The sequence below is a fragment of the Chaetodon auriga genome, chromosome 21 (assembly GCF_051107435.1).
Source record: "Chaetodon auriga isolate fChaAug3 chromosome 21, fChaAug3.hap1, whole genome shotgun sequence".
Lineage (NCBI taxonomy): Eukaryota > Metazoa > Chordata > Actinopteri > Chaetodontiformes > Chaetodontidae > Chaetodon > Chaetodon auriga.
In genome coordinates, this window is record NC_135094.1 from 6,586,214 (window position 1) to 6,603,722 (window position 17,509).

Below are 17,509 nucleotides of genomic sequence, written 5' to 3' on the forward strand. Positions count from 1 at the left end.
AAAGCTGCAGTCGACTTGACAGACACTGAAACCCCTCCTCCTCCTCCTCCTCCTCCTCCTCCTCCTCATGTGAAAGTCCTCAGTTTACTCTCCCTCCGTCCGTCCTCTGAAACAATCTCATGAGATTATTAATAAATACCTGTAAAAGTTGTACAAAGTTACACTGTGACTGAAAATATTTGCAGATGAAACACAAATCAGAGGCAAACAACATTATTATGCAATTGTTTAACAGCAAAGGTAATTTTTTTTCTTGTCCAAAAGAGAACTTTATCAGTGTGATTTCAATTCGAAGACAGCGTTTTTCTTTTTTTTTTTTTTAAAGATATTTACATACAAACAATGAAGAAAAAAGTAAGCGAGACAAAGATAAAATGTATACTCAACCTCACACATATAGCTTAGATTTGCCAGTACAAATGTAAAAATTTAGAGCACATTTACATTACAAAATTATTCTTAGTACTCAGATGCAACAGACTTTGGTAAATAGTGTTTTGATTTGGTATGATCTCTTTACTAAATCCCTCCTCGTGGGAACCAAAATTTGGGCGATAGTCTGGTCTGTAAGGCCAGAATCTAAAACTCTTTGAAACAGCACACCGTATGTTTTTACATAATTCTCAGATATTAATCTCTTTTTTCATGTTTTTGGTTTCGCCAAGGTCATTTACATAGCTGTGGTAATCACACTGACAACACATAGTTTTTGTTTGCAAACTCATGACTGTCCGTCCGGGTGACTCGGGAACATTTTTCAGTTCTCATTTCAAGATGAGTTCGTCCACCTTTGTTGTTTTTAATGGCTGCCACTTTTCCACTCCGCTCTTCCAGTCGGCGAGCTCGTTCATTTCGGGAGCTCCTCTAGAGAATCGGTGAGAGGGTCCATTGGCGCAGCCGGGCCGAGGTCGGGCTGTTTCAAACGCTTTATTGTGTTTTTCAAGGCTTGCCTCTTGTTGCAGAACCAGACACGCACCACCTCCCTGTCATAGTTCAGTTTCTCGGCTATTTCCGTCATTTCCTGTCCGGAGGGGTGTGTGTTCTTCTCAAAGTGGCTGTTGAGGATCTCGAGCGCCTGCGGGGTGAAAGAGGTCCTCCGCTTGCGTTTTTTGGAAGGCTCGCTGCCGATAAACTCAGTCAGGTTCTGCATGCCGGATCGGTGGCGGGCTTCAGCCTCGGCCATCCAGCGCTCCAGAACGGGCTTAATCTTCTGGGCGCTTTTAGGGGTGATGTCCAACTTCTCAAACCTGGCAGGATATAAAAGGCCAGGGTTCAGTTTGCCTGTCAGACTGCTACCTATAGTGTTCTCTTGGGCTTCCTGTGGTAGGAAAAAGTGGCTTCTCAGGATGGTGTGTCTGGGGAGAATTGAGAAAAAAGAATCTTACTTAGGTGCCCTGCCAGAACAAGGGATAAGCTGCCTGCCTTTTACTCTCCTCTACCAGAATGCCACAGGGACTGAGACTAACATCCAGGTACACATCCGAGCCAAACACATCCTCTGTATTCTGCACCTGGAAACACCTCAGCTGCAGCAGCTGGAGGTGACAGTTGCCAGTCGTGTGTTAATTTTCTGGAGGAGGCTGTGGTTCTCTGTCCCAAATTGGCAATAGTGGAGCAAGGAGATACTGCCAATGGCTAAAGACAGGTCCAGTTGAACCAACAACATACCAAACATCTACCTAATATACTGTACTTGAAAGAAAAAAAAAAAAAAAAAAATCTCACAAATCAACAGAAAAACAGAACAGGAATTATTCCCAAATATCCCATTTCTTTCCCTCAGGTGATAAAAACCAAAAAATCCACTAATGCATGCAGTTAAATATGGCACCATCATTTATTTACAAAAAGAGCTTGAATTATTAATCAAAATGTACATTCAATACATTTTTCAAACTTTCTTTCATCCTCTAACAACATCTCATTTCATATTTAATAAGAATACATTTGCACACTCTAATCCTGAAAGTTCCTGCGTGACACATAATTCTGACTTCACATATACTCTGCATTTTAGCAAGTCACAGTGAGAACGCCGAGTGAAGCTCTCTCTGAAAACACTGCGCGTTGGCAGCTCAGTGACTCTGTCAGGTGCTTTTTCCTGTGACATGAGCAGATACCGCGTGTGGTATCAGAATTAGATGCGATGGAGATGATGATGCTTTACAGTAAAATGATTCCTCTCGTGCCTGAAATGTGTGTGTGTGTGTGTGTGTGTGTGTGTGTGTGTGTGATCTGCTGCCTTAGGAGACCTCGTTATCTGACTTTTGTTTTGATGTTTTTATGGAAACAGACAAAGTGATGAAAATGAGTGGAACTCTGGTTGAATTTGATGTGGAAATTCATGATTTCAGTCACTGTTGGTGGATTTCTGAGGTCAATTGCAGAATTTAAAAGTTGTTTTTTAACCACAAATGTAACATCAACACACACTTCTGAGTAAATATTGTATTTCGTAAAAAAAAAAAAATGTTAATACTGTTTTACATGCTTTGAATATATGGTGATTTGGTCACATGACTAAATGATGGTCGATACAGTATATGAAGAGAGCGGAAACAAGCTCAGACACCACTCTGACAGTTACTGTTGGTCTGTTACTTACAGAATGGGATCTGATTGGTCGACAATGCTTTGAAGTTGATGTGAACTGATCTCATTGGAAAGATTTTAGTCATTTATTGCTTGATTTATGGTTATAAAGAGCGGCAGGAAACGTGGGAGGAGAGATATGCGATAAAGTTCCATTTAGACTCGAAGCAATGACGGTTGTAAAAGTTACTGAGATGTGTTTGTTAATAAGACGTCTGGGCTGCCCCTTTACAGTAGCGTGTTTTTATTGAAGGTGCGTATCAGGACTCAGTGTCGGGCAGCAGTGATACACGAGCGACGGGAGTTAGTCTGAAACTGCCTGGTTTACTAACTAACAAACCATAAATTTAACTACAAACGCTGAAGTCGTCTTTTAACATCGCGCCTATCCATAGAGGAAACGTTCTGCGTTTCTGGGACAAACACGAGTGCGACTGCTTTTAGTAAAATAACTCGTGAGCTGACAGCTCTGATGGAAAGACAGCAGAGATCTACAAGGAGCCTCTGCTCTCTGAGGAACAAACAATGCACACAAGACATTTTTAATGGCGAGGTGAGCGGCTGCAGACAGCAGCAGCGAGGGCGAGATGCCCATGCATGCATGAACTTCCTCTGTTTCTACACCTTGTTGGTGCTTTCCTCTTTGTCGACAGGCGGTATTATTTATAACCCTCCTCCTAAACAGTGGAGAGAGGAGGGCTCCATACTGCGGGGAATACATTAGTAAATATGAGGAGTCACCAGAGACAGGACATTTCATGGATCAACAGGAAGCGCAGATACTAAAATGAGTTGAGAGCTGCTCAGCTGGGGTACGCACTCCCTCCACTTGTGCATCAGCACGAGGGAGAAATGGCCCTGAATGCACCTCCAGCCTCTCCGGCTCTTCTTAAAAGTAGCTCAGGAGGCTGCTTAGACATGCTGTGTGTTTAGGCGTACAGTTTCCCTGAGGTTTTACAGTCATGAACCAGGGAGGGCTGCGTTAGAGCTAGATGCTTAAAATCAGGACCAGTATGACCTAAAAGCTACAGTCCATGAAGATCGATGACCAGATTTACCTCCATAGTAATAAATATGAACATGGTGTATGATTGTTTTTTTTTTAGACATCAGCACATGCATCTCCTTTCTCGTGCTGGTTTACTTCTGACATGCTGGTCTAATTACAGTCTGAGCAGTTAACGCTGACTGGTTGGTCGAACTTTTAGTATAAAGTCATTGGTTCATATATCATTGTCCGTTTATAGACAAAATTTATTATAAACAGGATGCTTTTATGGCAAAATCTTTTTTATATGACTCTGAAATCAAGGTGAAACATCAAGTATTTCTATTTGTCAGGTGTAACTGGATTAGTCAGAGAGAGATTCATGTTTGCTTATTTTCCAAACTTGTATTTTATATATAAGATACATGTTGATATAATGACATAGATTTACATACACAGTCATAGAGTATTTTATACATATCGCTCAAAATTACTGCATCGAGAAGGGCCATGAAATGCTAAATATTTCCCGATTCACTCATTTTAGACTGTATTTTATTAGCAGAAGTTCTTATAATTTTGGCTTTTTTTGTTTAATAGTAAAATGTTTTTGTATTTCCAGAAAGGGTTTCAGGTGTTGTGCAGGTAATATTGAAAAATCTGGAACAATAACCTGCCCTGCGATATGAGTTCATTTGAATCTGTACATCAGTTATCTGATTAAGTTGGTCCATTGTGAGGCTCTTCATAAGGCTGCTGCCTGCCTCCATAAGCTGGCTCTGTGCTAAAGATTTAACTAATGAGGACAGCAAGAGTTTGTAACGGTGAACTGAATTCTCAGCTCACTAATTAAGGCGACGTATTAACCTTTTCAATTTTAAATCACGTAATTAAAACGATAAACGTGTGACAGCTTTTCATCACTATGATATTCATATTTGAAATTTGAGCAAAAAGTGGACACACTGGTACATCATTGGTTTGATGATGCCCTCATGTAATGCCTGTGCCTGTTTAGATAAACTAATAAAGTCCCTGGAAACATACTGAGCAATGAAAGGAGACAAGATGGAAGCATCTGTCAGTGTCTGTTCACTGTCTGGGCTCAGAGCCGGAGCCCCAGAGCTACCGTGACGTCCCGGTTCTCCTCAAACTTCATGTCTATGTTGATGTTAACTAAACTAAAGCATGTGAAGTTTGCCCCTCTACTTAAAACATCAGGATGTCATGTCCAATGTCATACAAACAAAAAAATTGTCTTAACGGCATGAATAACAGCCCACAGAGTGTTTATTTTTGAAGCTAATGGCTTTTAATGTATGTTATAAATATTTGAATTATTCCTGCCCGTTAATATTTCATGTGTGATTTTAAGACTTTAAACATTAGTCAGAGATGACTGGGCCTCATAAGAACCCCGGCCCCTGTGCTGTTTCACATTTTATCGCCCGTTTGATGTTGATGTGATGAAATTTTTAAAAGTGCGTGGCAGCGGCGTGTCACATAAACAGCACAGGTCATCAGCAAAGCGCATGCATTGCGGAGGGATATTAAAATTAATACGGGAATGAGAATTTCACAGAAAACAGAGGAGAAAACGTGTCAGCGAGTGATTCAAAACAGGCATCAATTATATGAAGTTCTGTGTGTTTTAGGCAAAGAAATGTTCTTAAATTAGATTTTAGAAAATCCTTCACATTAACTTCCATATATATATATACACACACACACACACACACTACTATTTGTTTCTCTCAAAAAAGTCATATTTGGGCCTGATGTAGTCCAATTACTGTGACTTGAAAGGGAAATATGGCTCATCTGGCCTCCTCAGGCAAAATGTTAGTCAAGTGGAACAACAGGAGGGATGAAACACTGATTGTCTGATTGTCTCATGAATATATAATACACCATTTATGACTAAACTGTCCTCGTGGCAGCAGTAAAACATGGCAATCTTATTAACAGATCATCGCCGTCAAGCTCTCTCATGTTCAGGCGGAGGCCTTAGTAATTATTAAATGCTTTAAGTGCTTCGTGTAATACTTGCGTATGTATTTTGCATAAGTAACGCGCGGCTGTCATGTCAGTGGGTGAGAGGGAAGAGAGAGGAAGAGGAGTAAGTACAGACGTGAGAGCTTCATTTGTCAGGATGGTGATAGTCAATTATGTATTTTAATATCTTAATAACGTCTGTTAAAACATGGGATGAAAAATAGATGGCAGTTATGAGCACCAGACAACTCAGTGAGGCTGCATGACTTCATCTGCTTTCCTTTGACAGAATTAGGACATATTGATCAGAAATAATGAGCCCTTTTTGTTGCCGTTTCACGCTCTGTCTTTGCTCTTACCTGCAGATGGCAGACTGGCTGTATGCCGGCCCCTCGGCGGCACTGAGCGCCTGGCCCACCTGAGTCTGTGTCAGGCCCAGGGACAGCCGGCGGATCTTGAATGCTTTGGCAAATTCACGAATCTCCTCCAGGTTGACCCCGTCCACCTCGCTGGGGGCGGTCTGCGGGTCTACAATACAACACACACATCTCATTTTATTAGGCCTCTGCTCCCCTGTCGCTTCACTCATTTTTCAGAGCGAATGAAGCAAACATCCAGACATATGTGATCATGATCTCGTCTCTAAACAACTTAAAAAAAAAATAGTCCTGCTCAGGGTCAGAACTTATTATTTCTCTTTGCCCTTGTGCTGTTAACTGCATGCATCTGAGATGTGTTTTGAAGAATAAATTCATCTGAGCTGTGAATGCAGGCGAGTCATGGCTCTGACTAGCGAGTGTAAATCGTACATACAAAAGCAATATGGACAAAACCATATGACACAGAGCTTGTTAATTCAACAGAGGGACAGATCTTCAGCTGGCACATACCGCAGATCTTTTTCTTTTATCTCCTTTAATTTTCTGTATGAATACACATATTCTACAGCTAGCACTCTCAGATAAACAATAAATAATGTATAAAGACATTATTTCATTCTTCGAACCCTTAGTGAAGACAGTCCAGACCTTCAAACCACCTTCAAACTGCACAAATGATAGCCAGCTGCAGTCCAACAGAGAGCAACAAAGAGCACTCTTTACACAAAGAAAGCTGTTTGTGAATCTCCGCATTTGAGCACATCTGAAAAACTTCACTGAACCATTTTGAAGAATTTCCCTGCTAATAAAAAGTGATTTCACATTGTACATCAATGTCAGGTGCCCTGGCATCCTGCTTACTAAAGCAAAGTTTGTGCCTCTGAATTATTCATCTTGGTCATTATCAATGAATTATTAAAGGAATCCTCCAAGCGTATTTAAGCAAAAATCTATGGGGCTGCCATCTCGTTGTGCCTCATAAGTGACGTGTGGCGTATGCGGCGCGCTCCAGACGTGTGAACACTTGGAAGATGAGGGACTAGAGACTCCGACTAAATGGGAGGGATGAGCACTCACAGCTTTGGGTCCCATCATCTCCACATTGATGAGCATCTCTTCATCATTCCCAACAGAGTCTATTTACTCAGTGCTTTCAAAGACTAATAGTACTCCGGAGCGGCGGTGCTCAACTGGTCCAAACTCTGGATCCATATTTGTCTTTAGACATTAAGTCACAACCCAAACACGATTTAAGATTTAAACCCTTCGAATTTATTTTGCAGTAATGAACAGTGGAGTGAAGCCTTAACAAATCAAATAGAATAGCGAATATAATGCTTTAAAAATTAAAAACGCTGAAACAATGGAGGCGATCGATGCCTGTGCCCAAACGCTACTTTTCTTTACAGCAATAAAACACTAATAAGATAAATAATTACAGCAGGACAATAACAAGTTAAACGCTCAATTTCTCTGCTGAAAAGGAAAATGAGAAATCTTCATAAATTACAGACAAGCCTCGTCTATTATGTGCCAGGACGTGATGGCTCACAATACAGGCCAGTTTCTGTCTGTCTGTCCTCCACTGCAGGCGAAAAATGTTTTTTTTTTTTGTTGAAATGTTCATAATCCACCAGAATTAGACCAAATGAGTCCATAAATGTCACCCAGCAGTTAGAAAATGTGACTGGGAGAAGAGAATGAGTGGATCTGGATCTACATCTGGATACAGACTGTTTTCATTTACATCTGGTGTTAACGAGCATTCTGCCTTCACTGTGCTCAGTGTGAAAGAGTTTGCTCATGGTGATGAACCTGCAGAGAATCATCATGTGAATCTGCAGCTTTAAGGAGCTTTACGGTGACCTTCAGCTCATTGTTTTGATTGTTTAGGGTCTAGCATCATTTTAACATTAACACCAGACACTGCTAGTGAACATAATGGAGCAGCAAAAGAGCCAGATATGTTTCTCATGAGCTGTTAGAGACCAAAAGCTAAAAGTGGGCGTTAATACTGGTTAATATTGGCCTTACATTTGCAAGGAGGCCAGAAACTGTTTGATCAGGTCTCAGAATATGGCGCCACTGTACAGGCTGCATCGCATCTGTCTGACATGTGATCACAACGAAAGCCGGACCACCTCATGATGTGGTCTGACTGATGTGATCCCAGCGTGATCCACACTGAGCTCTGCGTGCATTTACACCCGCATTAACATGCGTCTTTCCCGATCCAGACAGGACATCCAGGTACAGACTGCATGTTGTTGGCAGGTGTAAATAAGTAAGTGGCATTGAGGGAGACACTTTCGCCTCTACTTTGTTCCAGAGCAGCTGCTCACTGGCGACCAAAAGAAGGCTGTGGCTGTAGCGGTGAAATGAATTCTAAGTAGGGTGTTGCTCAGTTGACGTCCTCTGAATAAATAAACGTTTAAATAAATATAACGTCAAGGAGAAATATTGCTGACATTCCTCTTTCTGATTGACATTTTCCCATCTGATTATTTCAAATAACGGTAACAGACATTCTCAGCGTTTTAATCTGTTTCTGGCACTTTGTTTGTGGCCAGTGAAGGCAATGACATTTCATCTTCTCTCCTCTGCAGCCGACTCTGATTCTGTCATGGGATTTTGCTTTGTGTATGTATGCTGTAAGTGATATTGAGAGGAAATGATATGACTCATGCTCAGCATAAAGCATTAATTCTATTTACTGCAGAGCTGAACCACAATGATTCTGTGCAGACTCAAAAGTGGTTTATACGATATTTTCCAAGCTACAAGTAAACGCAAACTAAACACAGTGTCTACAACAAGTTGATCAATGGCGTCTTGTTTTTATTAAATTCACTGGCATTGTAGCTGTCTTTGGAATTAGTTTACATGGAGTTTAGGGGAATTGACTCTGACAAATGAAATTTATCTGAATAAAACAGAGTTTTTAAAGGCAATAGCTGCATGCTGACAGGCTGTGGCCCAGTGATTTATATGGCTCTGCCAAAGGCCCCTGCATTGGGAGAGTGAAAGTTATGTTCATTATACATAGCACGCCACTTTGGATCGTCTAATAAACCAAAGAATTGACAGTCAGAAAAAATAAAACAATCGTAGGAGGCTGGGATCAGTCAAAAGCTGTCCACACTGAGAGTAATATGGATGCTGAGCGTCCGCCATGTTGAACCCTTAGATGTTCTTATTCTTCTACCTCTGCTGGTATCTACCCATTTCATGTCCTGACACAGCTTATTCCTCTGTCACACAGCTCCACTGTTGTCCAAACATCTGACATTTACCATCCCGATGTAAAAACTCACTCGAGCACCAAATGTGTATTAATCCTCTGCTGAAAACAATCCCAGACAAATATGCTATTTCCTGCTGTTTTGATAATGTTTGCTAAAGGCTGCAGCTCCCAGCTGTTCAAGGAAATTACCCTTGATCTTACCATTTAATGCGTATCGAGGCTACACGAATCAGTGGAATTTATTCTGTGGATTTGAAGGCATGTTGTGTTTTTGTGAGCTGTGTCAGACACTTACTGCTGACCAGCTGCCCCACGCTGAGAGCCGAGGAAGAGGAGGAGGTGGAGGAGGAGGAAGAGGCCTGGTGGAGAGGACTCTGTCTGTGGGGCATGTGGAGCAGGTTGGGCTGAGACGATGCGGAGCCTGTCTGACCCTGCTGCTGGACACACACACACACACATACACACACACACAGAGCTGATACAATATACTGACAGCATGCAGTACAGCAAAATATCCATTATTCCCATCACATCGCCACAATAACCATCACTTACAGTAATCATGTCATTATGATGATTGGGCCATAATATGAAATCTAATCAACCAATCAACAGCTATTAAATTAGCCACTTAGAGGCTGAACATAATGAGATTTACCTTGTACTGGATGATGAATAAACGTTAATTACCGCCTGTAGTATTTAGACTGACAGAGCAGAATATAGTGTCAATAGTCTGCTCAATACTACAGCAGTGATTTACTACTGCAGGAGACAGTGAGAGTCAACTCAGGTACTCCACTGTCTCTATGGGCTTTACAAACGCTTCTGTGCAGAAAATCAACAGAGTTAAAAAACAAGGAAACTGCTCGTGACAATTAGAGTCTCCTCGCTCGTCATCAGACCCGAGAGGATGTTCATAATGGCAGCCTGAACGTGAAAAAAAAAACAAAAAAACATGTGGACACAGCAGTCTCCATATCAAACATAATTCATGATCCCCAAGCTACGTGCTGTGATGGCGAAAAAAAAAACAAAAAAACGATGTATTTTCATGTTTTATGCACATTTGAATTGCTTTTACAAGATCAAGATGGTACGTCTTCACTTTTAACGTGAAAAGCTGTCTCCGCTATAAGCTAGGCCGGCTTCTCCTCTCCCTCTTTGCAATTAATTATTTTCTCTGTGGCATGTGTTTGTTTGGATGGTGGGGGGTGTCAACAGCGATGCACACACTGTCAGGACTGTTGACAGGCTCGGAGAATTATCTAGCTTCACTGGAAATATTCTAGACTGCAGGCTCTGACAACCGTAAATTATGCCCGTGGAACAATGTGTACATGCAGGCTTTGAAGTGGAGACAAAAGCATAAACATTATCACAAATGCATTAATTCATTCAAGAGTATGATCTGGTGTTTTCAGGGGAGCCAATTAGGTGTCCATCTGCTGAGAGTTCATCCATTCTGCACTGTACGGGCCTTCAATGTGAACTTTTACGCTGTAATTCAGCGCTGACATTGCCATTATCATGTCAATAACGTTTTCATTGTTGTGTGCATGCATCAGACTCCACACTCGTGCACCGTATAGATCCTCAAATTGTTTGAGCTCGAGTATGAACTCAAATCTGGTGTGCTAAAAAAGCCCGACTTGAACTCGTGCGTCTTATTCCTTTAAATCGAAACAAAATCCTTCTTGTTCGGGTCAGAGAGGACAAATCATAAGGCTGGAGAGTGTGATTGAGGAAGGAGGGAAGGAGGGAGGGAGAGTGAAAATGGAGAGAGGTGGAGAACAGAGGCAGGAGTGTTTGAGTTTTAAGTGGGGTGATGAAAAGTGTTGCTTTGTTTTGTTTTGTTTCTTTTTTTTCTGGTTTGGGCTCTGCAGGGCGCGGCAGTCTGAAAGGTTGGCTGACAAGTGCCTTCCAAGCATGCACAGACACACGCACGCACGCGCACACGCACGCGCACACATTGTGAACAATCGTTCCAAAAGCTGCAATTTTCCAAGTGGAATGATGCAAATGAAGGCTATGAGTGCTGAAGCAGGAAAAATATGAGGTGTTTAGCATAAAGCAGACCTGACTAGCTGGAATATTGCCTTCATGAATAAAAAGAGCTCTGGTCTGACTCCACTAGGTGTTGCTCATTCAACGGTTTTAAAGTCTTGATCATTGTTGAAACATCAGTTTAAGTGTATAATAAGCTGCTCTACAATATCTTGCTCTGTGTGTGTTTGTGCGTGTGTGTGTGTGTGTGTTTGTGCATCGTGTATATGTTACCTGCTGTCCAGGCTTGATTGGTGACAGCGTGATTCCCTGGGTGTTGATGACAGGCAGGATCTGATTGCCGATCACTGTGGCGATGATCTGGCCTTGAGCGTTGGTCAGAAGCTGAGGTGTAATTGGCTGTACCTGCAGTGCTGGGTTGCCACCCCCTGATTGGCTGGAGGGCCCTGCAGAGTTGGGCATCAGTGGGATTGTTCCAATTATCTACAAAGGGGGTAGAGAGGAGACAAAATCAGCTGGGCGGTTTTAAAAAGAAGATGGAGCAGAGAGGGTAAACGCTACTGGAGGTATCGCTCTTAATGATCTCTGCCGCTGTGAGTCCTTTTTTTTTTTTGCCTTTTTGCGTGCGATCGTAAACCAATCACGAGCCGGTCATTTTGCCGTGTTATGACGGTAATCAGGGCGCTCGGCTTTCCAGTTGGTCTGCTCGTGATTTCAGGAGAGAAACATGCACAAGTGTCCACTGATCTGTCACTGAGGTGGTTTTACAGGCCAGAACAAGTGAAGCCAAAGCAGACTGCTGGGAGCACACTGCAAAGGTCAGCGCTGAATACCTGTGTGTGTGATGGTGCACACCACTGACTGTATTATCCATCACCAGGCCAAGCCCGGCAAGAGTGTGTGACTGTGTGTGTCTGAGTGTGTTTGTGCTTAAGTGTCTTTGTCTGTCTCTGGTGAGAAGGAGTGAGGCTGCTGAGAGACAGAGACCCCCATTTCACCCTCTCTCTCACACACACACACACACACACACACACACACAGAGGCAGAAAGGAAGAAGTGGAAAGAAAGAGCAAGAAAAGAAACAATAAGAGGCAGAAAAGAGGAGCCTCAGAGAGTGAGACAGGACCTTGTGTTTCTAATTCAACTCTCAGGGTCCCAGGGGTACTTCACCCCTCCTCCACCCCCCTCCAGCCCCTGCTTTCCTCTCCTCTGTGGCTGTAATCAGGAAGGGCAGATCAAAGGGGGCGGCAGAGTGTCACTGCAGCGTTTTAGCTCTCAGAGCTGCCAGAGTGTGGCCAAGAGTGGCGCTTTAGGGGGGTCTTAGCGCCTCTTCACCATGATGAAGGTTAATGTCATCTGGGGACTGGTTCTGAGCAGCTCCTGAGCAGCCGTCGCCCTGGACCCCCCCCCCCCGCTGACATCGCTCCTCCACCAAGCCTCATTACACCAGAGAGCAGCTCAACATGGATGAGACGCCCATCACTCTAAATTCTGTTACTGGGCAGAGAGACTTTTGCAAAAATTGCGCTCTTCTTCTTCTCTAAGTTTAGATTTTAGTGCAATCTCCTACACGTCAACCCAAAGCAACACAGAACTCCACACAGCTTCTACATAGCATTAACCAAGCGCTCTCTGGCTCCTACAGTCTCTATCACCACCACCGCTGATGTGCTTCGGCGCGTGCTTTGCTCTCCCCCTCCTCCCTACCCCCCTCTCTTTGACATAATAGGGAGGGATCAGTGAGAGAAAGGTGGGCCGACAATCTGTAATTCATCCCTGCCATGGCTCATTTGCTTACGTTGCTTCGCATTAGGGGAGAGATAATTTATCTCTCTCTCAGCACGGGCTTTACAAATTCCCTGTAATGCTCTCCTGCCACTTAGCATATTTTATTGCCCTGCCTGACGCTCTTGTCTCCCGAGTCCTACTGATCCCGCTTTGCATGCCACTGTGGCAGGGAACTTGTTCCGCTCAATTATTCATCGTCATTGGACTAAGTGGTTGTTCTATAAGCATAATAAAAGAGCAGGCAAGTGACAGCTTAGCTCTCGTCCCTGTTCCACCATGCAATGCGTCTCCTTCTGACTATCTGAGGCAGATGTTTCGTGGCAGTGTCTCAAAGCTCTCCTGGGGCTGGAAGGGCAGAGTGTGTAGAGTAACTGTTTGAGTGTTCATCTAAAGACAGAGGGGAAACTTTGATATATATTTTCTTAATGGAAAGTGGTGAATTCAGGGGCCTTGAGTTTATGGTTTAAGATAATCAAGGCTGGCTATCAAACCTCATTACTTTTCGAGTATCAACAGAAACGCGTCTGTAGCATTGAAAAGAGCCAATTTTTGAAACAATGATAGACTGATGATAATTATTCTCTTAATAGAAAAAAGCTTAGCTTATGTTTCATTTAAGTTCATTATTCAACACAGACACATCTTTAACATTTCCAATCTCCAAACAAAGAATCAAAATAAGTGCTGTTTTGATATTAGTACCAAATCTGAGTTATCATAAAACATCCAGCCCGACACATATTAAAACTCCCTGCTGTGTGATTGTATGTGATTGATAAAAAATGCTTCAAAACAGCTTTTTTTTAAGAGAAGTCCAGTTCAGTCCAGTTCAGGACCCTCTCTCATTCACGACCAAGCCCCTCTCCTCACTTATCTTTCAGTTTCCTTTATTTGGCTTCCTGTGTTTGCTTCCCGCTCCAGTTCGTATGACATGTGAGTAACGTGCCTCTCTACACCCAGCAGAACTCATTAAGATTATGCTGCTCTTGTTTCCACAGAAATGTCATCTCATCTCTCCAGCCAGGGCAATCTGTGTCTTTAGCCATGGTCGCCAGGCAATATCTCTGCCCATTTTCTCCTCTCCACTGTTCATGCGGTGAATTGAGACCCAAGAGGGAAAATGTTTGGGAAGTTTGATCTAAAGTCTAAAAGAAGTTAACATTCAGAGCGAATCAAAGCCTAAAACAGCAGACTGATGATGGTGACTGGACAGAAGGCATTTCCTGGGTAGGGTGATCAGTTTAACAGCATTTATTTTATTTTCTTAAATATACAAAAGAATATCGATGCAGTAAATGAGTGCAGCACCGATTAGCTGTTCAACAGAAATATTTAGCCAACAAAAATGTTGAATTGAGAATTTACTGCTTTACTGTGTTTATGTCAATGTGTTTGTGTTTATGTGTTTTTGGAGTGGACGATACAGGGCATCAACAGATTAATTGATACTGAAAATAATCAATAGTTGCAGCCCTACAGTGGATTTACAATACAAGGTCAACAGCAGTTTACACTGACATTACATGTGATCTAAGGCCTGGAAGCTTCCATCAATACTGAGGGAACACTTGTGTTGTGGTTTAGCTTTGCTCACTTTACAGGCTGACTTGCTTGCAGGTTTACCATGCGTGTGTTCCTTACCCAAGCTCTGACCAAGGGCAGGGAATGCTGGGAGTGAAAGAATGGATGGCCTGAGTTAAGGGAGAAGAGGGCGTCCTACACAAAGCCAAGGCACCACAGTATTACCAAACTGGGATCTCAGAGGTTTCTTTGCCTTTTGGGACGTGTGATAAGCGACATGAAACAGTGCTTAATGCCCTAATTTCCCAACATATTTTTACAGTCATATTAAAGCTGCAGGAAAAGTGAGAATTTGCACTGAATAAAAGATGTTGACAAAAATGCCACAGATTCATCAAGGGGGGGAAAAAAAGTCTCAGCGGCGAGATAACAATATTCTGGCTTTTATCCACAGCCTTAATCACTGTTGTAGAGGCGGCGAGGACAAAAGAGGCTCATTGATTCTCCTTGGAGAATAAAAATGCAGGGGCCAATATAATTAAGGTTTAAAAACATATTGAACTCCAAACGTTCATCAAACCTGGCACTTTTCAAGGTCCCCTGAGCTCTCGCTTATAAAAAGGTCTTTTGACAGAGCTGTAGAAGAAATTACGAGGTCAGACAGTATACTATGTTTTACATTCAAGAAAGGTGAGCAAAAAACTCACACAGTACAGTGGTGACACAGATTGTTGCCTTAATCCCAATTAAACACTACCCTGAAAGGATAAAAGCAGTTCTCTGGTAAATACAAACAAAAACCTGACAAAAGCTGCTGTACTCTCCTCCGTTTTGTAGCTTTTCCATGCTGACAGAAGTTCTCCAAGCGTTTCTGGTGGACCTCCAGCCTTTTGTGTGCTATGTAGTAGCCTGTATAATCTTCTCAGCGATGGGGGGGAAGGGGGGCGGGACCTTCTGATAGGGTAGTGCATGTTTCAGAGCTCTCCGTCTGAATAATGCTGTGGAATAATGAGGTGGGGAGCAAAGGCTGTAGCCCAGGGCTTTGACCGTCTCTGTGACCTGATTATGTCAGGGGCTGTCAACCACCAAGACACTACAAAAGCACAGAGCATCCCATCAAGTCCATATCCACACTGATCTGTCCCCAGTGCTCCAGGCACCTTGTGAGCCAGGGAAGTCCATACTGTCTCATTAGCGACATTTAGCATCAAGCTCTCAGACAACACTTTGCTGTAAACAATGAGGCACGGTCACACTGGTGGTACTGAACCTTAACTACAGTCGGCTAAATGTCAAATTTAACACTGAAAATCAACTGTGTTCACATGTTTTCTAATGCTAAGAAATGCTGCCTACTGCTTTGATTTTACCATGTTTGTGTCAAGTTTACACTAAGGACAGTGCAAGTGTTGAAAGATGAAACAGAGGTTAAGGTAAATAACACAGAGTGGCATGAAAGGGCACATTGTCCATACAATTTTCCTTTAATATGTGCTGTGTGCACCTGCGATAAGATGATTCATTAGATAGGGTCCCACAATGACAAGCATCATCGTTCAAGCCTCTGGCTACTGATGGAACAATTCTGCAGCCACCCTGTAAATATGACAAGGTCAGCGTTTTACTGCAACAGGCGCATGCGGATAAGAGAAAGAAGGGATTTGTTTATTCCCAAAAAGCTTAATATATGGCTACGATAGGCTCCAACACAACACACAGACCCACAACTAGAAATCTATGAGGAAAGATCAGAAATACTATACAAATGTTTTATTTGGGACTGCACATGCATACATGACAGATGGTGCAGCAGCATCTCTTACAGATCTGTTACTACAGAAACAGTTTCCTCTCCGCAGTATTCAATTAGCTGCATGTGTAACTGATCTTTCTGAAAGTTTTTAGCTCCCAGCACGCAGCACTCACCTGTCCTTGTGCGTTGGTGACCAGCTGTCCGGTGGCTCCCTGCAGGTTTGACAGGGCGTTTCCAAACACCTGAGAACCGGCGATGGATCCCATGGCTGCTGCCGCTGCTACCTGGCTGGCCAGTGGATTCAGCTGGTGAGGGCAAAGAAATCATTCGTCAAGCTACATATGCTTTTTGTTTGGGCGTTTTGCCTTTATTTGATACGGCAGCTGGAGAGAGACAGGAAAGGGGAGGAAAGTGGGCACGGCATGCAACAAAGTGGCCTGGGTTGAAATCGAACCAGGAACAGAGCCTTAGTGCATGGGGGTGCATTCTACCAGATGAGCTATTGTTGCGCTCCAAAAGTGCATCTGCTTATGTCACTCGTGCAGATGAACACTAGCATAATGCAAATTCCAAGCAGAACGGCTTCAGGATGGCTCAGGCCAGAATAGGCTAACTGCAGTGAGGTGTGCATAGTCCAGTGGAGAGGGCGATGCAGTCCATCATACAGATCCCAGAGGTCTGTGCTCCTGAACCCAGCGGGAGGCTCGAGGGTAGGGAGGAGCAGTGAGAACGGGAGGGTGGCTGTGAATAAGTGGCCATTTTACCACTCTAAGTGCTTCCTCTGGCCCCCGGGGTTCCCCACGGGCCGAGCTGAGACTCCTTACCAGCAGCAATGGCCCAACAGCATCCCGCTCTCACAATAGAGCCGGGCAGTGTGGCCATGCATCACTGTATCGTCAACCCCTTCAATACGCTTCGACTAAGAATTCCTCCTGCGTCATAATGCACTAGCACACTGTTACTTTTGAAGGAGAGGAGGGTTAAAATGACCATCTTTACCCCGGCTGTAATGGACTCATCTGGTCTGGCCTGCGGTTGTGAAAAGAGGCTCCTTGCGTCGGGGAGAGGTTGTAGAGCCCCGCCACATCGACAAGATTACCCATATAAATCAAGCTAACCACTTATTAGGGGGCTGAAAATGCACTGCTGATTTGGTTGTAGTGCAGCAGAGCAAAGTCTTATTAGGTTGAGTAAGTAGATCAAAGACCAAGAAGAGATAGGAGACCTCCCAATTACTCAAC

General features: G+C 43.2%; 1 protein-coding gene across 2 annotated transcripts in view; it reads right to left on the minus strand.

The window, feature by feature from the left end:
- Positions 1 to 321: 321 nt before the first annotated feature.
- The window catches only part of pou6f2 (POU class 6 homeobox 2), a 66,077-nt gene continuing 48,889 nt past the window's right edge, over positions 322 to 17,509 (minus strand). Inside the window, exons 5-9 of one of the 2 annotated variants that reach the window (XM_076761520.1) lie at positions 16,442 to 16,573; positions 11,480 to 11,689; positions 9,495 to 9,633; positions 5,935 to 6,103; positions 322 to 1,355 (exon numbers count right to left, since the gene is read on the minus strand). In XM_076761520.1, the coding sequence (XP_076617635.1) occupies positions 848 to 1,355; positions 5,935 to 6,103; positions 9,495 to 9,633; positions 11,480 to 11,689; positions 16,442 to 16,573 (1,158 nt within the window). In that variant the 3' untranslated portion in view covers positions 322 to 847. Of the gene's footprint in view, positions 1,356 to 5,934; positions 6,104 to 9,494; positions 9,637 to 11,479; positions 11,690 to 16,441; positions 16,574 to 17,509 lie in introns of both variants that reach the window. The other variant, XM_076761521.1, reaches the window with a different exon arrangement.